The following is a 26,660-nucleotide window of genomic DNA, read 5'->3' as shown; positions in this document are numbered from 1 at the left end:
AGAAACCTCTTCCCTACCTACTTTCTCTGTGCCGTGACTCGTTGCCTTTCCTCCAATTTGTCAAGGAGTCAAAGGGCCTGGAAAGATGAAGCACATTTAGGGAGGGAGGGAGGGAGGAAACACGGCCATGAGAAAACTGGATGCGGCCAGAGTATCCAGCCAGCTTTGCTTTTTGCCTCATTGTCAAATGATCAGGAGCCTTCAGCCGGACAGTGTCCCTTTAAATATTCATGATGGTCAATAATAATAATAATAATAATTTATTTATATCCCGCCCATCTGGCTGAGTTTCCCCAGCCACTCTGGGCGGCTTCCAACAAAGATAAAAAATGCATTAAAATGTCACACATTAAAAACTTCCCTGAACAGGGCTGCCTTCAGATGTCTTCTAAATGTCAGGTAGTTGTTTATCTCTTTGACATCTGATGGGAGGGCGTTCCACAGGGCAGGTGCCACTACTGAGAAGGCCCTCTGCCCGGTTCCCTCTAGGTTTGCTTCTCACAGTGAGGGAACCGCCAGAAAGCCCTTGGCGCTGGACCTCAACGTCCGGGCAGAACGATGGGAGTAGAGTAATGCAAAATGTGCTATATGGCAACCCCTTTTTAGGATGCTTTAACAGAGAAAGAGAGAGAGGAGGTCTGCATGTCATTCATAGCTTTTGCATCGCCTTTAATCCACATGGAGCCTTTTATTAATTTGTTATTTATTTCTTCCATTTCCATCCCGCCTTTTTATCCACAAGCTCAAAGTGGTGAACGTGGTTCTCTTTTTATCCCGTTCATTTTCCCAGTAGAATTCTGAATAACTCGGGAAAGTCACTGCCATTCCATTTTACCGATGGGAAAATGAGGCCGAGAGATTGCAGCTGCTGCCTGCTTGGCTGTGATTTCCCAGGATGTGACCTGTCAGTCAGACGAGGGTGGGATGGAGGCAGACTGCTCCCCTTGGCTGTTCCAAAGTGATGACAAGAGGAACCTTATAGGACAGGCTGTTTTGGACTTCAACTCCCAACAGCCCCGTACGATGCTGTGGGGCTGATAGCATCAAGGCCCTGCTGTCTGGGAGAGATAAGAGTTGGTTCAAAACATCTAGAAGGCACCCAGTTGAGGAAGGCACTTCTGGAGAAACTGGCCCTGTGAGAATCTGCTCCTTCTAATGTAACCTGCCTCCTTCTCCTTCGACAGGACTTGGTGAATGAGTTGGACCCTCAAGCAGGAGACTGAATGGAGAAACTACAGAAGGTAACCGAGCTGGTCTGGTCTGGGCCTGCCCTGGGAAACAGGTTCCATGGGTTCTGTGGGGCTCTCATTATGGGGTGAGGAGGGGATCTGTCTGGCCAGAGTGGTGCATGCTCTGGTTATCTCCCGCTTGGACTACTGCAATGCACTCTACGTGGGGCTACCTTTGAAGGTGACCCGGAAACTACAACTAATCCAGAGTGCAGCAGGTAGACTGGTGACTGGGAGTGGCCACCAGGACCACATAACACCGGTCCTGAGAGATCTGCATTGGCTCCCAGTACGTTTCTGAGCACAATTCAAAGTGTTGGTGCTGACCTTTAAAGCCCTAAATGGCCTCGGTCCAATATACCTGAAGGAGCGCCTCCACCCCCATCGTTCCGCCCGGACACTGAGATCCAGCTCTGAGGGCCTTCTGGAGGTTCCCTCATTGCGAGAAGTGAGGTTACAGGGAACCAGGCAGAGGGCCTTCTCGGAAGTGGCGTCCTCCCTGTGGAACGCCGGCTGAACAATGGGGGTGGAGATGCTCCTTCAGGTATACTGGACCGAGGCCATTTAGGGCTTTAAAGTCCCTTTGTGAGGGAAACATGTGGTTACAAGGTTGAGTGAGGGGAAATGGGTTGCTTGCTCTGTATTAATCTTCTCTTTAACTTCACTGAATGTAATAATCAGTCCACCCATCAGGTTCTTTCAGTACCTGCAAATGAGAAGCTGAGTTACAGCACTACAGGGAGGGCTGTGTTGTGACCAGGGATCTAATTAAATGGCGCTAAATCTCCTTCTCTATTTTCCTGTATTGAGCAGGGTAGTTGAATAGGGTGGCCTGCAAGGTCCCTTCAGACTCTGTGAAATTTGAAAACCCTGTTGGCAGGATTCATGTCCTTCAAACGGTAGGCTGTAGCATATTTGCAGAATGATCAGTGGGTTTCTGTTCTGCTCAGCAGAAATATGCAAACTGGGGGAGCAGTTCTAGTAAAACAGATTCCAACACCCATTTGGAAATATTTTTGGAAGAAAGAGCCAACACCCTCTGTTGATATTTTATCAAGTCGATGAAGGGATTTTTTTTTTTTAAGTGGCATGTTAGTGACATCCCAGAAGTCTGTGATTTCACCTGATGAACTGAATTTGATCAGAGGCTCCAGTGTCTTTGCTGAGATTAAATTCACTCCAGAATTCACACGCAGGAGGGTGCATTAAAGGGGGGAGATGGCTGATGCATGGAGCGTCCCAGTCTCCAGCCACCCAACACCCCTTGAGGCTTAGCTCGCTCCATCCTTCCCCAACCTGGTGCCCTCCAGATGTTGTGAATGGCAGCTCCCATCAGCCCCAGCCAACATAGCTGGCAAAGACTGCCGTGTGCTCTCTTGGTAAAGGTAAAGGTAAAGGTAAACAGGTAAAGGTAAAGGTAAACAGGACCGTTAGGTCCTGTTGCGGACGACTCTGGGGTTGTGGCGCTCATCTCGCTCTATAGGCTGAGGGAGCCGGCGTTTGTCCGCAGACAGTTTTTCTGGGTCATGTGGCCAGCATGACTAAGCCACTTCTGGCGAAACAGAGCAGCGCATGGAAATGCTGTTTTCTTCCCTGCCGGAGTGGTACCTATTTATCTACTTGCACTTTGCTGTGCTTTCGAACTGCTAGGTGGGCAGTAGCAGGGACTGAGCAACGGGAACTCACCTCGTCGCGGGGATTCGAACCACTGACCTTCAGATCGGCAAGCCCTAGGCTCTGTGGTTTAACTCACAGCGCCACCCGCGTCCCTGGAAAATTGTTAGTTAATGATAAATGATAATGGTTAGCTTGGCTAAAAAGATGAAAACGTGAAGAAAGGATCAGCTAAAATACTCCCAGATCAGGTTTCTGTGATCAAGAAGATAGGCTTATTGACAAACACAAAAGGCTGTAGAATTGCAGTGGAGTAAGGGAAAAGAGAAAAATAAACTTATACCTTGAAATGTTTGCCATGGCTGAGATAATCAGCAAGTGAGTGGCAGAAAACAAAGCATGGAGTCAGGCTGGCTACTAACTCCAGTTTTGGCTGTATATTCATAGGAAGCTTAGCCAGGACATTTGGGTGGGGGCACCAGTTTAAGGCGGTAGGACATACAGAGCCAGCACTGAAACACATTCCATGTCTGGTGTGAAGCAAAGGCAACTCTGTCCCTTTAGAAATGGGGTCAGATTGGCTCATTCAGGCACAGGCTGACAGGATTACAATAGATGGCAACTTCATTCCTGCATCGCAGGGGTTTGGACTTGATCACTTTTGGGATCCCTTCCAGTTCCACCTTTCCATGATTCTGTGGACACTGAAAAGCTCAGTCCAGCAGGGACACTTGCTAAGCCTTCTTCCCACTTCTCTGTGACAGACTAGGGAAAAAAGGAAAAATTATGCAGAATCTTGGAGCTGTCGAAGAGGTTGGTATCACTGCAGATGTATTTTTATAAATCAGCCAGGCACTGCAAAAAACCCCCTCTATACTCCATGATTTTCTGGTGGTCCAGGAGGGCTTCTGTTAGGTTACATTGAGGATGCTGTAAGGAGAATGTTCACAGATCTCGGAGGAAGTTTGATAACTGCCGCAAGATTAATACTTGCAATGATGATAATAATCACAAACCCCCAGGGGTAATAAAGGAACACCTGCTTAAGGGTTGGGAGGTGTGAGGTGTGGCTTATATTGTTAGGGAACAGGCTCCAGCATCTGTGGGGACTGCAATTGTGAAACAAGCTCTCTTCGGGGAAGAAAAGGCAATTATCTGTTTGTCATGTTGGAATAAAATCTGACTGCAGAATGATGTGAGGCAGAAATACAGGGGCTGTGTGTCCTTTGGGACAGAGGACAGTCCTCTGTTTGGAGGACTGTCAGGTAAAAGCTCAGTTTGAAGATGACCCAAAGAAGGGAGAGAAGCTGTATGTGTTTGTGGAGGGGCAGGGGCAACACGTAAAGTTCCTCATTCGCAGGAAGCAGCACTTGGACAGCAGATGGAATTATAAAATGACCAAGGTTCATTTATTCCAAATCTCTGCAATGCAGGAATCACCACCAGGGATGGATTTAGGTTTGATGAAGCCCTAAGCTACTGGTGATGGGTCCCTTTAAATCTTCAGCTGTCCTTTGTCAACAACAAATTGTCACTGTTATTTGTGTTAATATATGCTATATATGTTTACCAGCTCCATCTGGTACGTAGGCTGAGACCCTACCTGCCTGCAGACTGCCTCGCCAGAGTGGTGCATGCTCTGGTTATCTCCCGCTTGGACTACTGCAATGCGCTCTACGTGGGGCTACCTTTGAAGGTGACCCGGAAACTACAACTAATCCAGAATGCGGCAGCTAGACTGGTGACTGGGAGCGGCCGCCGAGACCACATAACACCGGTCTTGAAAGACCTACATTGGCTCCCAGTACGTTTCCGAGCACAATTCAAAGTGTTGGTGCTGACCTTTAAAACCCTAAACGGCCTCATCCCAGTATACCCGAAGGAGTTTCTCCTCCCCCATCGTTCTGCCCGGACACTGAGGTCCAGCGCTGAGGGCCTTCTGGCGGTTCCCTCACTGCGAGAGGCCAAGTTACAGGGAACCAAGCAGAGGGCCTTCTTGGTAGTGGCGCCTGCCCTGTGGAACGCTCTCCCATCAGATTTCAAAGCGATAAACAACTAGTTAAAAGAGGTCACAGTCTTTTCCACTACGGTGAGGCGATGCCCCTTCAGTTTTCTCTCGGCCATAGTACTTATTTATAGTTTTGCACTTACACTTACAAATTAGCCTACATAAATGGGTGTCCTCTTTTGGGGGGCGATGCATAGAATAGTTGGGAGGGACCCTGAGGGACATCTAGTCCAGCCCCCTGCTACCGCGGGCAGCGAGTCTTGGCCTTGCTGCCGAAGGAAGGAAATAAATGACCGAGGCTGCATTAAAATGGAAGTCACTGATCAAATGTCAGATGTGGAGGGTTTTACAGTGGTACCTTGGGTTCAGTACTTAATTTGTTCTGGAGGTCTGTTCTTAACCTGAAGCACCACTTTAGCTAATGGGGCCTCCCGCTGCCACCGCACAATTTCTGTTCTCATCCTGAGGTAAAGTTCTTAACCTGAGGTACTGTACTATTTCTGGGTTAGCAGAGTCTGTAACCTGAAGCGCATGTGACCCGAGGTACCACTGTATTCTGTTTTGTAATTTGACTGCTATGAAGCATTGCCAGATATCTTGGATCCAAAAAAAGGAATCTATTCCGCAATTCTTTTTGTAGGATTATATTGTAGGCCAAACGAGGTATTCACTTGAAACATTTTAAAAAGACTGCCCCATCTCACAGACTGGCTTTCCAGTGTGCCCCTCCCCACCCTGCTTTTTAACATCCAGGCAGTGAAACTTGGCAGCCGGCTTGCTCGCGGCTTTGTGATGTTTAGCCGGTTCTAAGAAAGGTTTTCTGTTTCTGTCCCCGACTGGATAGCCAAGAATCTTATCAGTCAGTCTCCAGTCCCCTTTGGTGGCACATTTGCAAGGGGGCTGGGATTCAGCAGCTCTGCCCAGAAAACAGCGCTTTGGGGACACACAGCAACCCATCTGATTGGCAGGAGGGAACACAAATGTATATTTGTGACAAAGCCAGAGTTTACTGTGCCTGCTGGAAGGAAATCCTTGCTGGAAACAGCTTTTCAATACGCTGCCTGCATGGCCAATGCAAATTTCCGTTTCACCCCAATGAGTGGCATTGACTTTCTTTCCTGCAGCTGCTGCTGTGCATGTATGGAAGACAAAAGCGGATTTTTTAAAATTAAAAAATAATAATGCATTCATAGGGACATGGGTGGCGCTGTGGGTTAAACCACAGAGCCTAGGACTTGACGATCAGAAGGTCGGCGGTTTGAATCCCCGTGACAGGGTGAGCTCCCGTTGCTCGGTCCCTGCTCCTGCCAACCTAACAGTTTGAAAGCATGAAGTGCAAGTGGATAAATAGGTACCACTCTGGAGGGAAGGTAAACGGCATTTCCGTGTGCTGCTCTGGTTCACCAGAAGCGGCTTAGTCATGCTGACCACATGACCCAGAAGCTGTATGCCGGCTCCCTCGGCCAATAAAGCGAGATGAGCGCCGCAACCCCAGAGTCGGCCACGACTGGACCTAATGGTCAGGGGTCCCTTTACCTTTACCTAATGAACTCATATGCAAGCTTTTAATCTATTGGCAACCATGCAGGAAGGTGGAGCTGCGATTGCACTCAATCTTCTGCCATGTAACCTGCTGGATCAGGCCAAGTTTAGTCCAGCATCCTGTTCTCATACTGGCTTACCAGACGCCCATGAGAAACCTTGCAAGCAGGATGCAAGAAAAGTGTGGGAATGTTCTGGGGTGCAGGAGAGGATATATTGACTAATTATATCCTTATCCAACTTGTGCTAACAAGTTCCCAAAATATCAGCAGAGTTTATAGACATTCCCCTTTAAGTTCGCAACGGTAACGCTTGCACAGGTTCGCTAGAACCTCTATAATAATTACTCTGGTAATTTCCCCTTTGTTCCCTCTTAAAATACAAGACACGACACAGTCTTTATAAAAGTATAAAAGAGTTTACTCACGTTCTGTTCACAATATGATCCCAGAAGGTAGGCAGGCTTAAAAGGTTACATGCAGTTAGAATCTATCTTGTAGCAAGATAGTACTGTCCTCTCTTGGCTGGGAGCCAAGAGGGCATGTTGCTCCTTCAGAAGATGAAGATGGCAGAGAGGCAAGAGGCAAGAGGCAAGAGGGAAGAGACAAGAGTGGCTGCCTGCCCTGTGCTTTTATCATTACCTGCACAGGTGAGGCCACACCCACCTCTGGTCACATGCGGAGGAAGTCCGTCCCCAGGAAGTTTACCTGCTTGCTGGACAGACATCCCTCCCCATGTTCTAACATGTACACTCTAGGAATGTTGTCATTGACTGCTCCTGTGTTTACATCCCACATACCCCTTCTCAGGCAATACAACATTATACAAAACATAAACAACTTTATTCAACCACCCAGAGTCCCAGCTTGACACGTAGATTCTGGAAACTCTCTCTTGGTAGGGGTTTCGTCAGGATGTCAGCAGTCATCTCTTGGGTGCTGCAGTAGGATAGTTCCACAAGTCCATCCTGGATCATCTGGCGTATGTAGTGGTATTTAACCCCAATGTGTTTTGTTCTGGCCAGGAACTTCTCACTCTGCGTCAGCTTCAGGCAACTTTGATTGTCCTCTAGCAAGCTGACAGGCCCTTTTCTCACCAACCCAAAGTCCTTTATGAGTTGATCAAGCCAGGCGATCTCTCTGCAGGCTTCTGTTGCTGCAACGTATTCTGATTCTGTGGAAGATAATGCTACACAGCTCTGTTTATAACTGCCCCATGAAACAGGTCCATCACCAAACATGAAAACATGACCACTTGTTGATTTATAATCAGCATTATCCCCAGCCCAATCCGCATCAGTATACCCAACCAACTTAGGGTCTCTGACGGCTGGTAACCTTAATTTACAATTCATGGTACCCTTCAAATATCGCACCACCCTCTTTACACCTGCCCAATCATGCTCAGTGGGAGAATTCACTTTTCTGCTAAGAATCCCCACAGCATTAGCTAAGTCAGGTCTACATGTGGTAACTAAATACAAAAGTTTACCAATCGCCGACCTGTAGTCATTGTTGTCTGGCAACTGCTTCGAATCCTCCTGATTCTTCAGGAAGTCAGTAGCCATCGGTGTAGCAACTGGATGTGCGTCTTGCATCTGCATGTGCTCAATCAGCTCGTGGATCTTCTGTCTTTGGCGGGAGGCAGCTCAGTGAGTGTCCAGGTCTTGTTCTGATGCAGTGCATCCATCTCCTCCTGCGCGGCCTTCCTCCAGAGACTGGCTTCTGCAGCTGGCATCTCCTGTATCTCTTCCCAAGTGGAAGGTTCTTGTGGAAACGCCGACCCTGCAAAGTAGGACAACCGTAATGGTGGGACACCTTTGTTGGTTCTGGACGAGCGCCTGACCTCTGGTTCTGCGACCGCATCAGCTTCCTCATCCTCCTCCAACGCAGGCATGTCCCCATCTGAGTCCTCATCTTCGTCTCTGGTGCCGCCAGGGTTCTGGTCCTCTGGTGCATCGCCTGTAGGGGGCGCTGTAACACTCGAAGGTAGATTAGTACTTTGTGGGGTCTCAAAAGGGAAATATACAAATTCTTGAGTCCTTTCTGACTCATCTGAAGAATCCACAACAGTGTTCTTAGTGTCTACCTTTCCATATTCATCAACATAAACCGCATGGTATGCATTTGTCTTACCAGTTTGTAAGTCCATAATTCTGTATCCTTTGCCTCCAGAGGCATATCCCACAAGGATACCTGCTTTTGCCCTGGAGTCAAGCTTGTGTCTGTGTTCCTTGGGCACGTGGAAGTAACACGGACTTCCAAACACACGTATGTGCGACAGATTGGGAGCTTTCCCATGCCAAAGTTCAAATGGTGTGCGCTCTGCACCTTTAGTTGGCAGTCTATTCTGCAAATAGACCGACGTGTACACTCCTTCGGCCCACAGCTTCTGTGGCAAACATGCATCCTTTAGCATGCACCTTGTCATGTCCATAATGGACCTAAACTTTCTCTCAGCTATGGCATTCTGCTGTGGTGTGTAAGGAATTGTGGTTACGTGTGCAATTCCTTCCTTGGCCAGGAGAGCCTGCATTTCATTTGAGCAGTACTCACCTCCATTGTCGCTCATTAGCACAGCTGGAGCTCTCTGGAATTTGCTCTTGACCATGGCAATGTATTCCTGGAACTTGTCCACTGTCTCACTCTTCTCTTTGAGGAAATACACAACACAAAATCTTGAAAAGTCATCCAGAAATATTAAAATATATCTATTCTTTCCCAGTGAGGGAACATTCATGGGTCCACATATGTCAGTGTGCACTATGTCAAGCACTTTGTTGCTTCTTTGTTCTGCACAACGTGGAAATGAAGGTTTTACAGCCTTCTCAGTAATACAGCTTATGCACTTTGCTGGAGCTTTGTTGCTCTGCTTTACCTGCAAACCTCTTACAAGATCTCTTTTCTGTAGATCCAGAATGACGTTGGTGTCTCTATGTCCAAGCCTTCTGTGCCACAGGTCCAGATCTGCTTCATCCTTCTGGCTGGAATGTGCCACTTTTGCAGACTGATTCTCTGAAAGATCAAGCTCATATACACCATTGATTAGCTCTGCTTGAGCAAACACTTTGCCATTTCTAGTCACCTTGCATTCTCCATTTCCAAATGTGATCTGGAAACCTTTCTTGTCCAATGTGGACACGCTGATTAAATTGCAGCTCAGCTCTGGAACATACAAAACTCTAGAGATTGTGTTCTCAATGCATTCATTGTTTATATTGCATTTCAGATTCATGGAACCTGCACCTTTTGCTTTAACAATGTTGCCATCTGCAATTTCAATTTCAGATCCTTCTTCATCATTTATCTCATTAAAATAGTCCTTTTTATATGAAAAATGTGAACTGGCACCTGAATCTAAAATCCATTTATTACGTTTATTTTCACGATTCTGGACAGCTAAATTCCTTTCTTGCAGTAGCCATGTGCATTCGCATTTCCCCTTCTTTTCTCCTTTTGGCTGAAAGGGGTGGGGTTTCTTGGCTTTAGGAGCCCTGCAATTCTTTGCAATGTGTCCTTCTTTGTTACAGTTGAAACAAATCACTTTCTTAGGCATCTCTTTGGACTTTGTACATTGCCTAGATGCATAACTGCTGTCCTTGCTTCTAGCATTTCTCACTGGAGATTCAGCTCTATCTCTGCATTCTTCTTTTAAATAACCAATCAAGTCTTTAAAAGTCAGACCTTGTCTATGATCCATCAAACTTACAAATGCGCTAAAGCGTGGTCCAAGTGATGACAACAAAAATGCTATCTTTGTATCTTCATCAAAAGCTTTGGGAGTCAAATCAATTCTCTGAATAATCTCAGTAAACTTGTTGATGTGCTCTGTGAATTCCTGTTTTGAATTCATCCTCACTCTGGTTAATTTACACACCAAGTTTCTGAAGCAGTTTATGCTAGATTCTCCATACACGCGCTCAATATCTCTTAAGATTTGAGATGCATCATCTGTACTATTTATTAATGATAGCTGCTCATCACGAAGTCCACTCAAAATTATGTGTCTAGCTTCGCTGTTCATGCGTTTCCAAGCACTTATCTTGGCTAAAGCTTCCTCAGACGATCCCGTAGGTTGAGGGTTTAAAGCTTCCAAAATGTGCTTATAATCTAAACATGCTATCAAGCGCTGCTTCCAGTGTATGAAATTGTGTTCATTCAGCACAGGCATTCCTAGCTTTGCATCACTATCAAAAGCTGCTCTAGCCATCTTAAAATCCAAAAATTTGAAAAATTCTTCAAAATTTCAAAATTTCTCAAAATTTTAAAATCAAAATCTCAAAAATCTCAAAATTCAAAACAATTCTTCACTGCCTTGGGTCACTGTGAACTCTGAGGGAAGGGGGGGGGTGCTTAATCCCCACTGCACAATGGAACAAAGGACCATGTGCTTACCAGGAAGTTAACTCAGAAAAATACTACTCAACTCAAAATCACAATCCAATGCAATCCTTCAAAAATACGCAGAAATATACAATACTGGGCCCATAACCCTTTGTGGGAATGTTCTGGGGTGCAGGAGAGGATATATTGACTAATTATATCCTTATCCAACTTGTGCTAACAAGTTCCCAAAATATCAGCAGAGTTTATAGACATTCCCCTTTAAGTTCGCAACGGTAACGCTTGCACAGGTTCGCTAGAACCTCTATAATAATTACTCTGGTAATTTCCCCTTTGTTCCCTCTTAAAATACAAGACACGACACAGTCTTTATAAAAGTATAAAAGAGTTTACTCACGTTCTGTTCACAATATGATCCCAGAAGGTAGGCAGGCTTAAAAAGGTTACATGCAGTTAGAATCTATCTTGTAGCAAGATAGTACTGTCCTCTCTTGGCTGGGAGCCAAGAGGGCATGTTGCTCCTTCAGAAGATGAAGATGGCAGAGAGGCAAGAGGCAAGAGGCAAGAGGGAAGAGACAAGAGTGGCTGCCTGCCCTGTGCTTTTATCATTACCTGCACAGGTGAGGCCACACCCACCTCTGGTCACATGCGGAGGAAGTCCGTCCCCAGGAAGTTTACCTGCTTGCTGGACAGACATCCCTCCCCATGTTCTAACATGTACACTCTAGGAATGTTGTCATTGACTGCTCCTGTGTTTACATCCCACATAAAGAGTGTTGGCCTCTCTTGTAGTTTCAATCCTCTGGTCTTCAGAAGCATTGCTGCCTCGAATTGTGGGTGCAGAGCAGTCATCCTAGCTAGTAGATATCGATAGCGCTCTCCTCCATGAATTTGTCTAATCCTCTTTTAAAGCCCTCTAGACTGGTGGCCATCACTGCCTCCAGTGGCAGGGAGTTCCATAGTTTAACCATGCACTGCATGAAGGACTTCCTTTTGTGTCACTGAAAAGAAACGTTTTACTACATATTTTAGTATTATTAAAACAAAAAATTCCGTCCAGTAGCACCTTAAAGACCAACTAAGTTAGTTCTAGGTATGAGCTTTCGTGTGCATGCACACTTCTTCAGATACACTGAGACAGAAGTCACCAGACCCTTCTATATAGTGAGAAGGAGGGTGGTGGGAATGGGTGATTGGCAGATAGCTGTGATGAGCCTGTTGACGACTCTTAACGACTGCAATGAGTCGTTAAGAGTCGTCAACAGGCTCATCACAGCTATCTGCCAATCACCCATTCCCACCACCCTTCTGAGTAATACCCCTCCCCACCTTCTCACTATATAGAAGGGTCTGGTGACTTCTGTTTCAGTGTATCTGAAGAAGTGTGCATGCACACGAAAGCTCATACCTAGAACTAACTTAGTTGGTCTTTAAGGTGCTACTGGAAGGAATTTTTTGTTTTGACTATGGCAGACCAACACGGCTACCTATCTGTAACTTTATTATTATTATTAAAGATTTTCTTGATTTACAAAAGTGTTTGCAATATCTCTCTTTCGTATTCCCCCCCCCCCATGTAACATTTTTACAAACCAGTTTCATTTGTTGAGACATTAGGAAGAAAAGGGGGATGTTTCTATTTTGCTTAATGTATGTAGGGTTTTGTGTCGATGTCGCTTGTGCAGGTTCTCTGCTGTTCGCTTGTGTTCCTTTGGTGTTGAGAGAGGTTGGCGTTGGCCTAGGGTGTGGCTGTTCATTTGTGGTTGGCCGTGGTGGTCTTTGTTTTCATGTGTGAGTGGGGTGGGTGGGTGTTTTGGATCAGGTTAGCCATATTGATTTGTATGCTGTTGGTGGATTTTTGTTGTTGTCTTGTTGGCTGTGTATGTGACAAAGAAGGCGTCTTCTTCTATTTGTCCCCGTGTCAGTTTCAGTTTATTGGTTAATTTTTCTAGTAAGGCTGTTTCCCATACTATTTGGTACCATTGGCCCATGCTTACTCCTGACAGGTCTCTCCAGTGTCTGGAACAGAAACATTTTATTAGGAGTTCCCTTTTAGCCTCCCAACATTTTTTCCATAGAGTTCTGCACATTTGACATGAATTTACACACACACAAATTTTTAACCTTTCCTCCCCTTGCAAAATTCTCCTTTTGGCCTCTGATAACAGACACCCCTTCCCTTCTTCCTCCTCTTTCCCCTTCATTATACATCACAGGAATTTCCTTTGCTGCCCCCACCCTGGTCTCTGTTGTTGGAAGTTGGAGGGAAGCCGAGCAGATTGTGCTTGGCCTGTTTCTTTGTGTGTTGTGATGATGTCCCCCTGTGCTGGTGCTTCTGCAGCCGAACTGACCTATTTTTAACACCCCATCAGTGAAATTAGCCCCCCCCCAACCTTGGAAGTTTCATGGGAGTCCAAAGTCTGGAACGGCGAAGAAAATGATCTTCATTGAATATTTTAACCCCACAGCCCAGAGAAATGAAATGAAATAACAATACAAATATGCAGGAAAACAATATACAGTGGTACCTCGGGTTAAGTACTTAATTCGTTCCAGAGGTCTGTTCTTAACCTGAAACTGTTCTTAACCTGAAGTACCACTTTAGCTAATGGGGCCTCCTGCTGCCGCCGCGCCACCGGAGCACAATTTCTGTTCTCATCCTGAAGCAAAGTTCTTAACCCGAGGTACTATTTCTGGGTTAGCAGAGTCTGTAACCTGAAGTGTATGTAACCTGAAGCGTATGTAACCCGAGGTACCACTGTACAAGCACAGATTGATCAGTAGATTAACAGTTCCATCAAAAACGGAACAAAACTCAACAGCAGTGAGGACAAAAATTAGAATTTCCGAGCATCTTATGGGGAGGTCAATACCTTCTGCCGTTACCTGGGGAGGGAACATGAATCGTTGCCCACAAGCCTCCACAATAGAAACCTCCCACCCTGCTTTTCCATAAATACAGGTGGAAAAAGAGGAAGAAGGCTACCCCTTCGTGGAGTCCCCAAAGTAGAGAGGCTACCCCTTCATGGAGTCCCCAAAGTAGAGAGGCTACCCCTTCGTGGAGTCCCCAAAGTAGAGAGGCTACCCCTTCATGGAGTCCCCAAAGTAGAGAGTCCCTTCCCTTTTGGCATTGGGGCAGCCGCCACCTATAATCAGCAATATTTGGGGGGCTAAAAGGCACCCCATGAGCCACAACTGGGGTTCCCCTTCTCCTCTTCCTCCTCCCTATGCCTCAGGGCTGGTGGCAGGGCCGCTAGGAAAGAGGCAGGCAGATGGATTTGCAATGGATTGCAATGGGATTTCAGTGGAGACAAATACATGGCCAGAGGTGTTGTTCTCATGCACTAGCGCTGTGTGTGTGTGTGTGTGTGTGTGTTTGTGTGTTTAGTGATATTTAATGGGGAGGAAGAAGCTTCTCGAATGGCCATAAAGCCCTTGCAAATGCAGCTGTTCTAATTTTTGGCCACACATTCTGGCCTTTAGGGAAGCGGCGCCACCTGGTGGCTGTTGATGGGCTGCTGCCCTGGATAAGGTGACTGCTGTCAATCTCCACCTGCCCGTCCACACCCAGTGCCCCTTCCTTAAAATGGCATCCTTCTTAGTGTGTTTCGGAGCACTAATTTAGACTGTGCATCAAGGGCTCCACAAAGCAAAGAGGCAAGACGCCTCATTCTTTTTTCCCCATCCTTCAACATAAAACACTTCCCGCCCCCCTCCAATCTCCTACATGGTATCAGGTTGATAATGCCTGCTCTAGTATTGCCCCCTTGGTGGAAGAGCCTCCTCCCCATCTGAGTTAGTTCCCTGATTTTTTTTAAAAAAAATATTGATTTGCTAACCAAGAAAACAACAACCCTACAAACATAACAAAGAGAAAGGAAAATCAAAGAATCAAATATTTAAACCGTGAAGCACCACACTGGAAGGACAGCTCCAAAGGGATAATAAAGTATTAACTCATACAAAGGTTCCTGTTAGAAATAATAAAGATTTGTTAAATATATAAGCCTTCTCCACCTATGAGTTCCACCATTCCTTAGAACAAAGGTCCTTTTTAGTCTTGAGTGAGCCAGACACTTGCATGTGTACTGATGGCGCTGTATAAGAAATAACATCATGTCATATATAGACTGTATATTCAAAAAGGTTATTTGAGCTTGGCCCTTTAGGTACGTTTCGTTTAGGGCAGGCATTTCCAAAGTTTCGGGGGTTAATCCAGCCCACCAGTAGGTTTAATCCGGCCCCTGGGGTAAAATCCTAAAAATACCTCCAAAACCTAAATCCTAAAAAACCCCCAAGAACTTCAACCCTAAAACAACAAAGTCAACAACTTTGTTCGGCCCTCACGGCCCTTCACTTCATTAAATCTGGCCCTCTTTGAAAAAAGTTTGGGCACCACTGGTTTAGGGGATATCTTTTCAAGAAGGGCGGTTTGCCGAATAAACATACACAAACTTATTGTTGCTAATATAATAGATGGATAACTTGAGGATCTTTACATTTTTATAACATGCAGAGAATAATATGTGTTAAAAAATCAGAGAGAGGAGCTGACGGAAGTCGTAGGGGGGAGGGTGGGAGGGAGGGAGGGAGGGAGGGGAGGAGGGAATGGGGGAAAATATAATGAAGATTATTTTCTGGAATCATTTGTTATGTGAAAACAGTCAATAATTTTTTTTAATTTTGCCAAACCCTTGAACACCAGCAATCCAAATTATTGAGATCAAAGGCCTTCCAGGATTTGGCAATACAGCCCTGGGCTGCTGCTGTTAAGAGATGAGAAAGGAGTTCTTTGCTTGTCACCTCCCATCTGACTCGTGTCTTTTCCCCTCTCTCCAGCACCAGCTGACCTCCCCAGGGAGCCTCTGCTCTTCCCGGGGCTCCAGCATCCCTGGGTCACCCTCCAGCATTGTGGTGAGTAGCACCATGAGATGGACTCTTTGCTTTTAAATGATACCTCACCTCCATGCATGGATCTCTCAGCTGATTAGAGCGTGGTGCTGACAATGCCAAGGTTGCAGTTTCCATCCCTGTATGGGGCAGCTGCGTATTCCTGCATTGCAGGGGGTTGTATTAGATGATTCTCAGCGTCCCTTCCAACTCTTCTATGATTCTCCAGCAAGCATCCTTCTGGGGCTTCATTCGAAACACTAAAAAGCTTAGCACCATAGCAGGAATGCAAGACTACAGCAGGAGCAGAACCAGAAAAAGTCAAAACCATGCCATCGGCAGCAGGTAAGGCAGGTACACCCTACCTGGCCGAAGCTGAGACCCACACTGGGGCTGGAAGCTATTGTTTATTAATATCCTTCCTAACTTGCCCTATCACCTTCCTTTACTTAGCAGAGTTTACATTCCCCTTTTACATGCACAGCAGATTGCTGGTTGCAGGCTTGTGTAAGCTTCTCACTATTATCTGTGTTAGATTGAATTGTACGTTCCTGGTAAGTTCCCTTGAATCCCTCTTAAAAGAATAAAGACACCACAATCTTATTCAAAGTCAATAAAAGAAGTTTACTTACATCAGTTCACAGTTGGATCCCTGAAGGCAGACTTAGTTACAAATATGTACATGTGGATCTACCCCATATGGGGGAATAATCCCAGTGCTTCTGCTAGCTGAGAAGCTGAGTCTTCGCTAAAAGCTGGTCAAATGACAAAGGAAGTGAAAAAGAGAGAGGTGTGCTGTGTGACTCCGTCCTTCTGTTACCTGGACAGGTTAGGCCACACCCACCTTCTATCACATGCAAAAGGAAGGATGCTCCAGCCAGGAGGAACAGGAAGTTTTGACTGGCTGGACCAAACATGCCTTCGCACGTCTTCTCTAGCAATCCAAGGAATGTTGCACTTGACTGCTCTCAGTGGATTACATCCCACAGAAACTTGTGGGGTGGCTGGAGCAGGGAAACCAGTGTGGCTCGTTACAGATGAGCTAAGATTTAAGAAGGGCATAAATAAGAAAGGGGAGAAAGGGGGAATTATGAAGGAAGGAAGAGTATACATGAGTAGCCAACAGCTGCAGGGAGAATGGTCAGGCGGGCCAAAGCTCAGGATGAACCAGCTGTGGGAATGTTCTGGGGTGCAGGAGAGGATATATTGACTAATTATATCCTTATCCAACTTGTACTAACAAGTTCCCAAAATATCAGCAGAGTTTATAGACATTCCCTTTTAAGTACGCAACGGTAACGCTTGCACAGGTTCGCTAGAACCTCTATAATAATTACTCTGGTAATTTCCCCTTTGTTCCCTCTTAAAATACAAGACACGACACAGTCTTTATAAAAGTATAAAAGAGTTTACTCACGTTCTGTTCACAATATGATCCCAGAAGGTAGGCAGGCTTAAAAAGGTTACATGCACTTAGAATCTATCTTGTAGCAAGATAGTACTGTCCTCTCTTGGCTGGGAGCCAAGAGGGCATGTTGCTCCTTCAGAAGATGAAGATGGCAGAGAGGCAAGAGGCAAGAGAGACAAGAGGCAAGAGAGAGAGTGGCTGCCTGCCCTGTGCTTTTATCATTACCTGCACAGGTGAGGCCACACCCACCTCTGGTCACATGCGGAGGAAGTCCGTCCCCAGGAAGTTTACCTGCTTGCTGGACAGACATCCCTCCCCATGTTCTAACATGTACACTCTAGGAATGTTGTCATTGACTGCTCCTGTGTTTACATCCCACATACCCCTTCTCAGGCAATACAACATACACAAAACATAAACAACTTTATTCAACCACCCAGAGTCCCAGCTTCACACGTAGATTCTGGAAACTCTCTCTTGGTAGGGGTTTCGTCAGGATGTCAGCAGTCATCTCTTGGGTGCTGCAGTAGGATAGTTCCACAAGTCCATCCTGGATCATCTGGCGTATGTAGTGGTATTTAACCCCAATGTGTTTTGTTCTGGCCAGGAACTTCTCATTCTGCGTCAGCTTCAGGCAACTTTGATTGTCCTCTAGCAAGCTGACAGGCCCTTTTCTCACCAACCCAAAGTCCTTTATGAGTTGATCAAGCCAGGCGATCTCTCTGCAGGCTTCTGTTGCTGCAACATATTCTGATTCTGTGGAAGATAATGCTACACAGCTCTGTTTATAACTGCCCCATGAAACAGGTCCATCACCAAACATGAAAACATGACCACTTGTTGATTTATAATCAGCATTATCCCCAGCCCAATCCGCATCAGTATACCCAACCAACTTAGGATCTCTGACGGCTGGTAACCTTAATTTACAATTCATGGTACCCTTCAAATATCGCACCACCCTCTTTACACCTGCCCAATCATGCTCAGTGGGAGAATTCACTTTTCTGCTAAGAATCCCCACAGCATTAGCTAAGTCAGGTCTACATGTGGTAACTAAATACAAAAGTTTACCAATCGCCGACCTGTAGTCATTGTTGTCTGGCAACTGCTTCGAATCCTCCTGATTCTTCAGGAAGTCAGTAGCCATCGGTGTAGCGACTGGATGTGCGTCTTGCATCTGCATGTGCTCAATTAGCTCGTGGATCTTCTGTCTTTGGCTGAGAAGAAATGAGCCATCCTCTTCTCTTTCCACCTGGATCCCGAGGTAGTACTGGACATCTCCTAGCTCCTTGACCTCTACCTCTTTGCTAAGGTTTTTTACTATCTGTGTATAGTCTTTCTCACTTGCTGTGGCAATAATCAGGTCATCAACAAATGCTAAGATATATGAGAATTGTCCATTATTTGACTTACTGTACAAGCACTTGTCAGCGTCGCCTTGCTTGTACCCAAGTTGCGTCAGCATTTTATGCAACTTCTGGTTCCAGGCTCTAGCAGCCTGTTTAAGTCCATAAAGTCCTTTCTTGAGTTTGCACACTAAATGTGCCTCATGTGGTTTCACAAAACCTTTAGGCTGCTTCATGTAAATTTCTTCAGAAATCTGCCCATGTAGAAAAGCGGTAGCAATGTCTATGTGTTTCACTCTCATTTTCTTGGAGGCTGCAATGCTTAAAAGCATTCTTACGCTGCTGTACCTCACGGTTGGTGCAAAAACTTCATCATAATCTTCACCAAAACGCTGTGAAAATCCCTGTGCTACAAGTCTAGCTTTGTAGCGCTGCACTTCTCCTTCTGACCCCTTCTTAACCTTGAAAACCCATTTACTGCCAATGGCCTTCTTACCGGGAGGCAGCTCAGTGAGTGTCCAGGTCTTGTTCTGATGCAGTGCATCCATCTCCTCCTGCGCGGCCTTCCTCCAGAGACTGGCTTCTGCAGCTGGCATCTCCTGTATCTCTTCCCAAGTGGAAGGTTCCTGTGGAAACGCCGACCCTGCAAAGTAGGACAACCGTAATGGTGGGACACCTTTGTTGGTTCTGGACGAGCGCCTGACCTCTGGTTCTGCGACCGCATCAGCTTCCTCATCCTCCTCCAACGCAGGCATGTCCCCATCTGAGTCCTCATCTTCGTCTCTGGTGCCGCCAGGGTTCTGGTCCTCTGCGTCTTCTGGTGCGTCGCCTGTAGGGGGCGCTGTAACACTCGAAGGCAGATTAGTACTTTGTGGGGTCTCAAAAGGGAAATATACAAACTCTTGAGTCCTTTCTGACTCATCTGAAGAATCCACAACAGTGTTCTTAGTGTCTACCTTTCCATATTCATCAACATAAACCGCATGGTATGCATTTGTCTTACCAGTTTGTAAGTCCATAATTCTATATCCTTTGCCTCCAGAGGCGTATCCCACAAGGATACCTGCTTTTGCCCTGGAGTCAAGCTTGTGTCTGTGTTCCTTGGGCACGTGGAAGTAACACGGACTTCCAAACACACGTATGTGCGACAGATTGGGAGCTTTCCCATGCCAAAGTTCAAATGGTGTGCGCTCTGCACCTTTAGTTGGCAGTCTATTCTGCAAATAGACCGACGTGTACACTCCTTCGGCCCACAGCTTCTGTGGCAAACATGCATCCTTTAGCATGCACCTTGTCATGTCCATAATGGACCTAAACTTTCTCTCAGCTATGGCATTCTGCTGTGGAGTGTAAGGAATTGTGGTTACGTGTGCAATTCCTTCCTTGGCCAGGAGAGCCTGCATTTCATTTGAGCAGTACTCACCTCCATTGTCGCTCATTAGCACAGCTGGAGCTCTTTGGAATTTATTCTTGACCATGGCAATGTATTCCTGGAGCTTGTCCACTGTCTCACTCTTCTCTTTGAGGAAATATACAACACAAAATCTTGAAAAGTCATCCAGAAATATTAAAATATATCTATTCTTTCCCAGTGAGGGAACATTCATGGGTCCACATATGTCAGTGTGCACTATGTCAAGCACTTTGTTGCTTCTTTGTTCTGCACAACGTGGAAATGAAGGTTTTACAGCCTTCTCAGTAATACAGCTTATGCACTTTGCTGGAGCTTTGTTGCTCTGCTTTACCTGCAAGCCTCTTACAAGATCTCTTTTCTGTAGATCCAGAATGACGTTGGTATCTCTATGTCCAAGCCTTCTGTGCCACAGGTCCAGATCTGCTTCATCCTTCTGGCTGGAATGTGCCACCTTTGCAGACTGATTCTCTGAAAGATCAAGCTCATATACACCATTGATTAGCTTTGCTTGAGCAAACACTTTGCCATTTCTAGTCACTTTACATTCTCCATTTCCAAATGTGATCTGGAAACCTTTCTTGTCCAAAGTGGACACACTGATTAAATTGCAGCTCAGCTCTGGAACATACAAAACTCTAGAGATTGTGTTCTCAATGCATTCATTGTTTATATTGCATTTCAGACTCATGGAACCTGCACCTTTTGCTTTAACAATGTTGCCATCTGCAATTTCAATTTCAGATCCTTCTTCATCATTTATCTCATTAAAATAGTCCTCTTTATATGAAAAATGTGAGCTGGCACCTGAATCAATTATCCATTTATTACGTCTATTCTCACGATTCTGGACAGTTAAATTCCTTTCTTGCAGTAGCCATGTGCATTCACATTTCCCCTTCTTTTCTCCTTTTGGCTGAAAGGGGTGGGGTTTCTTGGCTTTAGGAGCCCTGCAATTCTTTGCAATGTGTCCTTCTTTGTTACAATTGAAACAAATCACTTTCTTAGGCATCTCTTTGGACTTTGTAAATTGCCTAGATGCATAACTACTGTCTTTGCTTCTAGCATTTCTCACTGGAGATTCAGCTCTATCTCTGCATTCTTCTTTTAAATAACCAATCAAGTCTTTAAAAGTCAGACCTTGTCTATGATCCATCAAACTTACAAATGCGCTAAAGCGTGGTCCAAGTGATGATAACAAAAATGCTATCTTTGTATCTTCATCAAAAGCTTTGGGAGTCAGATCAATTCTTTGAATAATCTCAGTAAACTTGTTGATGTGCTCTGTGAATTCCTCTTTTGAATTCATCCTCACTCTGGTTAATTTACACACCAGGTTTCTGAAGCAGTTTATGCTAGATTCTCCATACACGCGCTCAATATCTCTTAAGATTTGAGATGCATCATCTGTACTATTTATTAATGATAGCTGCTCATCACGAAGTCCACTCAAAATTATGTGTCTAGCTTCGCTGTTCATGCGTTTCCAAGCACTTATCTTGGCTAAAGCTTCCTCAGACGATCCCGTAGGTTGAGGGTTTAAAGCTTCCAAAATGTGCTTATAATCTAAACATGCTATCAAGCGCTGCTTCCAGTGTATGAAATTGTGTTCATTCAGCACAGGCATTCCTAGCTTTGCATCACTATCAAAAGCTGCTCTAGCCATCTTAAAATCCAAAAATTTGAAAATTCTTCAAAATTTCAAAATTTCTCAAAATTTTAAAATCAAAATCTCAAAAATCTCAAAATACAAAACAATTCTTCACTGCCTTGGGTCACTGTGAACTCTGAGGGAAGGGGGGGGGTGCTTAATCCCCACTGCACAATGGAACAAAGGACCATGTGCTTACCAGGAAGTTAACTCAGAAAAATACTACTCAACTCAAAATCACAATCCAACGCAATCCTTCAAAAATACGCAGAAATATGCAATACTGGGGCCAATAACCCTTTGTGGGAATGTTCTGGGGTGCAGGAGAGGATATATTGACTAATTATATCCTTATCCAACTTGTACTAACAAGTTCCCAAAATATCAGCAGAGTTTATAGACATTCCCTTTTAAGTACGCAACGGTAACGCTTGCACAGGTTCGCTAGAACCTCTATAATAATTACTCTGGTAATTTCCCCTTTGTTCCCTCTTAAAATACAAGACACGACACAGTCTTTATAAAAGTATAAAAGAGTTTACTCACGTTCTGTTCACAATATGATCCCAGAAGGTAGGCAGGCTTAAAAAGGTTACATGCACTTAGAATCTATCTTGTAGCAAGATAGTACTGTCCTCTCTTGGCTGGGAGCCAAGAGGGCATGTTGCTCCTTCAGAAGATGAAGATGGCAGAGAGGCAAGAGGCAAGAGAGACAAGAGGCAAGAGAGAGAGTGGCTGCCTGCCCTGTGCTTTTATCATTACCTGCACAGGTGAGGCCACACCCACCTCTGGTCACATGCGGAGGAAGTCCGTCCCCAGGAAGTTTACCTGCTTGCTGGACAGACATCCCTCCCCATGTTCTAACATGTACACTCTAGGAATGTTGTCATTGACTGCTCCTGTGTTTACATCCCACACCAGCAAGTATTTGGTCCTCTGCATGGAGAAGATAGAGAGATCACCCAATAGCATTTCTCCATCACCCAACAGTGTGTGCAGCAGCAAGCAAAGCTAATTTTATTCAGCAGGGGTCCAGTCTCCAGATCAAGGGAGTAATAATCCTGCTTTATTTTGCTTGGGTCAGACCACACCTGGAGTACTGTGTCCAGTTCTGGGTACCACAGTTTAAGAAGGATATTGAGAAGCTGGAAGGTGTGCAGAGGAGGGAATCCATTCCATTGTCAAACAGCTCTTAACAGAAAGTCCTTCCTGATGTTTAGTCAGAATCTCCTTTCGTGTGATTTGAAGCCATTGGTTCGAGTCCGTCCCTCTAGAGCAGGAGAAAACGAACTTGCTCCATCTTCCATGTGACAGCCTTTGAGATATTTGAAGATGGCTGCCATATCATATTTTCAACCAATTTGTTAACAAAAAGAGATTGTTTGCTTTGGTCTAGCTGTGTTTCTACCCCATGATAGGCAACCAGGCTCAAAAGTTTGTAGCTTTTAAGTCGGCTCGAATATCTAGATCCATTGACAAATTAATATGTTGTGCAACGTAATATAGCTTTAGGTTTGGTTTTGTAAGTGAGAGTGTGTATTTGAATGCTTCCTGAATCAAGACCTGGAACGCTGATGCTTCTGTCTTCCTTCCCAGGCAAAAATGGACAATGAAGTCTACAAGGACTTAGCAGCAATCCCCAAAGACAAGGCGATCCTGGACATAGAGCGCCCCGACTTGATGATCTATGAGCCCCACTTTACCTACTCCCTTATGGACCACGTGGAGAGGCCAAGGAGCCGAGAGGTGGGCCAGCCCAACTCCCTTTTCTGGGCCTGGGGTGGGTCCTTTGCTTTGCCCAGAGTACCGTAGCAAAAGCTATTTTGAGGTTGTGATTCTGTAGGAGTTGTTAGGAAACAGCAAGGCTCGACGAAAGAGGAATGGAGGATGAAACTGATGGACTATGCCGAGTTAGATAAATTAACAGGAAGGATTCGAAACTTGCGGGACCAGAGATTCTTAGAAACTGGAGTAAATATACGAACTATTTGAAAAGTAATTGTAATGAACAGATTACACTAGTAGGATTGCAAGAAGTTCTGTAAGGAGGATTATTTGAAATATTGCAAGAAAGACTGTGAGGAGAATTATTAAAAGTAAAGGTAAAGGGGTCCCTGACCATTAGGTCCAGTCGTGGCCGACTCTGGGGTTGCGGCGCTCATCTCGCTTTATTGGCCGAGGGAGCTGGCGTACAGCTTCCGGGTCATGTGGCCAGCATGACTAAGCCGCTTCTGGTGAACTAGAGCAGCGCACGGAAACGCCGTTTACCTTCCTGCCGGAGTGGTACCTATTTATCTACTTGCACTTTTTGGCATGCTTTTGAACTGCTAGGTTGGCAGGAGCTGGGACCAAGCAACGGGAGCTCACCCCGTCGCGGGGATTCGAATTGCCGACCTTCTGATCGTCAAGTCCTAGGCTCTGTGGTTTAACCCACAGCGCCACCCGCGTCCCTGGAGAATTATTAGTTAATGATAATTAAAAGTAATAGAGAAATTAAGAAATGCAGAATAAGTGATAAAAACGGAAAATCATTAGAGGAGTTGACGGAAGTCAAAAATATTGTATAAGATAAGAAATTATGTTTTATGAATGTTGGAAATGATATGTTGAAAAAAACTAATAAAAATATTATATTTTTTAAAAAAAAGGAAACAGTAAGGCCAGTTCTGTAATGGCTGGCTAATTAATACTGTGAGGTTTTTGTGTTCCACGAGCCCCACTGAGGCTTGCAGTATAGACACAGAATCATAGAAAACTAGGGTGGGCGTCATCTAGTCCAACCCCCTGAAATGCTGGAATCTCAACTAGATCATACATGACTCAAGCTCTGTTATAAACCTCCAATGAAGGAGATTTTGCCACGTCCCAAGGGAGTCCCTTCCATTGTCAAATGGCTCTTACCCTCAGAAAGTTCTTCCGATGCTTTAGCCAGAATCTCCTTTCCTGGAATCTGAATCTATTGGTTTGGGTCCTCCTCTCCAGAGAGGCAGAAAACAAGCCTGCTCCATCTTCTGTAAGAAAGCCTTTTAGACGTAATAGATGACTCAGATGTGAGCTATTACTCAGATGTGAGTGGCATCAAGTGAAGTTCTCTCTCTCTCTCTTGACTCCTTTCTGCAGCGCTCCCTCTCGCCCAAATCCCTCTCTCCTCCTCCTTCTCCAGAAGTAAGTGTTTCTCAAGGTTGCCTTGGAGATGGGTTTCCAAGATGGGTTACCAAGAGCAGAGAAGAGGCCAGTGGGAGGGAGGGAGTGGGGAAGAGATGTGCAAGGCTGTCAGTGCGACAGGGTGGCGGGGAGAGGAATCTGTTCCTGCATCTGCACGGGCAGCAATTGAGCTCAGCGCACGGGGCCTGTCAGCTCCAGAAGCCCTCTGGCCAAGAGGCAAACCGGTTTGCAGGACTCCTTGCCAAACGACAGGCCAGCACAGCTCCTCGGCCGCTGACTGTCTCTTGGTGGAGGGCAGGGTACAGGCTGGTCTTCTGCAACGGGAGGGAAAGGGCTGTGTGGCAATTCAGGCCGGGGCCGGCCCACCCGTTACTGCCGATGAGGCAGCTGCCTCAGGCTGCAGGCTGGAGACAGCTGGGGGGGAGCTGCAGATCTGGGGACCCCAGGAGCCTTCCGCCCGCTGCCCCCTGTGCTTGTAGCTCGCAGCTGCCACCAGGGAAGAGCAGAGCGACCGTTGCCACCTGCCTCCTATTTTCTCCCCTTTTGCCTCAGGCGGCAAAATGTCTTGGGCCGGCCCTGAAACCAGACTGCTGGCCTCCTCTGACCTCCTTTGCTCTGCCCACAGGTCACTCGCGACTGGATGGAGGAGAGCAAGTCTTCAGGCAATGCCTCCCAGCCGGGCAGCCGCCGAACCAGCAGCAGCAGCCGAAGCGGAGTCCACCATTTCCACCGCCCTGGTAGGGCCACCCCCCCCCCTTGCCAAAGGCGCCTTCAGGCTTTCCCTGACACCTCCATCCATGCCTTAGACTGCTCCCCCAGACCCTCCATCAGCTGCAGCCTCTCCGGGGGGGTCTCAGTCATAGAATTGTAGCGAGTTGGAGGGGACCCCCAAAGGTCATCTAGTCCAGCCCCTGCAATGCAGCAATCACACGCTACGTGCCTTTGAAAAGGGCTGAGAAATGTCAGCTGGCTCAAAGATCTTCAGCCAGACAGAATATTGACCCCCTTGTTAGAACAGCTCCGCTAGCTGCCAATCAGTTCCTGAGCACAATTGAAAGTGCTGGTCGTGGCCTATAAAGCCCTATATGACTTAGGCCCAGGCTCTCTGAAGGACCATATTCCCTTATAAGAACCTGCCCGGGTTTTGAGATCTTGAGGGGAGGTCCTTCTCCTAGTTCCACCACCCTCATAGGCCCACTTGGTGGGGGGACACAGGAGAGGGCCTTCTCGGTGGCTGCTCCCTGATTTTACAACTCCTTCCCTGGAGAAGCCAGGCGGGCTCCCTCCTGGCGGTCCTTCTGCCAGCAGGCAGAGACCTTCTTATTCCAACAGGCCTTTGGGAACAGACTGTTGTTTTTTAAGGAAAGGGCTTTTAATAAGTGCTGTGCTGTTTTATTATTTGTATTTTAATAGACGAGTTTTTTAAACTGCTTTAATTCTCTTAGAGTTTAATTACTTTTTATATGTTTCTTAACTTATTTAATTGGTGGTGTTTTAATTTGTGTAAGCTGCCTTGAGTCCCAGTCTGGGGAAACGACAGGATATAAAAGATGATGAAGATGATAATAATACAGTGGTACCTTGGTTTAAGAACAGCTTAGTTTATGAACAACTTGGATTAAGAACGCTGCAAACCCAGACATGGGTGTTTTGGTTTGTGAACTATGCCTTGGAATAAGAACATGTTTCGCTTCCTGTTGAGTGTGTTCCATTTGTAAATTGAGTCCCCCGCTGCTATGGGAAAACATGCCTTGGTTTAAGAATGCTTTGGTTTAAGAACGGACTTCCGGACTGGATTAAGTTCGTAAACCAAGGTAAAGGTAAAGTAAAGTGACCCCAGTGCTTTCGAACTGCTAGGTTGGCAGGAGCTGGGACCGAGCAACAGGAGCTCACCCCATCGCGGGGATTCGAACCGCCAACCTTCTGATCAGCAAGTCCTAGGCTCTGTAGCTTAACCCATAGCGCCACCCGCATCCCTTATATTTCTCCTTTTAAGTGGCCTAAAAATCTGCCTTGCTCCCCTCTACCTTGAACTCCCCTGGGCCAGGCC

At 45.9% G+C, this 26,660-nt stretch overlaps 1 protein-coding gene across 5 annotated transcripts in view; it reads left to right on the top strand.

The window, feature by feature from the left end:
- DMTN (dematin actin binding protein) overlaps positions 1-26,660 on the top strand; it is a 77,840-nt gene that overhangs the window by 39,164 nt on the left and 12,016 nt on the right. For 4 of the 5 annotated variants that reach the window (XM_081868501.1, XM_081868499.1, XM_081868500.1 and 1 more), the window contains exons 3-7: positions 1,185-1,241; positions 15,576-15,650; positions 23,042-23,191; positions 24,566-24,610; positions 25,236-25,347. In XM_081868501.1, coding sequence (XP_081724627.1) covers positions 1,224-1,241; positions 15,576-15,650; positions 23,042-23,191; positions 24,566-24,610; positions 25,236-25,347 — 400 coding nt within the window. In that variant the 5' untranslated portion in view covers positions 1,185-1,223. The remainder of the gene's footprint in view (positions 1-1,184; positions 1,242-15,575; positions 15,651-23,041; positions 23,192-24,565; positions 24,611-25,235; positions 25,348-26,660) is intronic. The other variant, XM_081868502.1, reaches the window with a different exon arrangement.

This window comes from Podarcis erhardii, assembly GCF_964252035.2.
Source record: "Podarcis erhardii genome assembly, chromosome: 7".
NCBI lineage: Eukaryota > Metazoa > Chordata > Lepidosauria > Squamata > Lacertidae > Podarcis > Podarcis erhardii.
The sequence above is the reverse complement of the archived record's forward strand: the minus strand, read 5'-3'. Positions and strand labels throughout refer to the sequence as shown.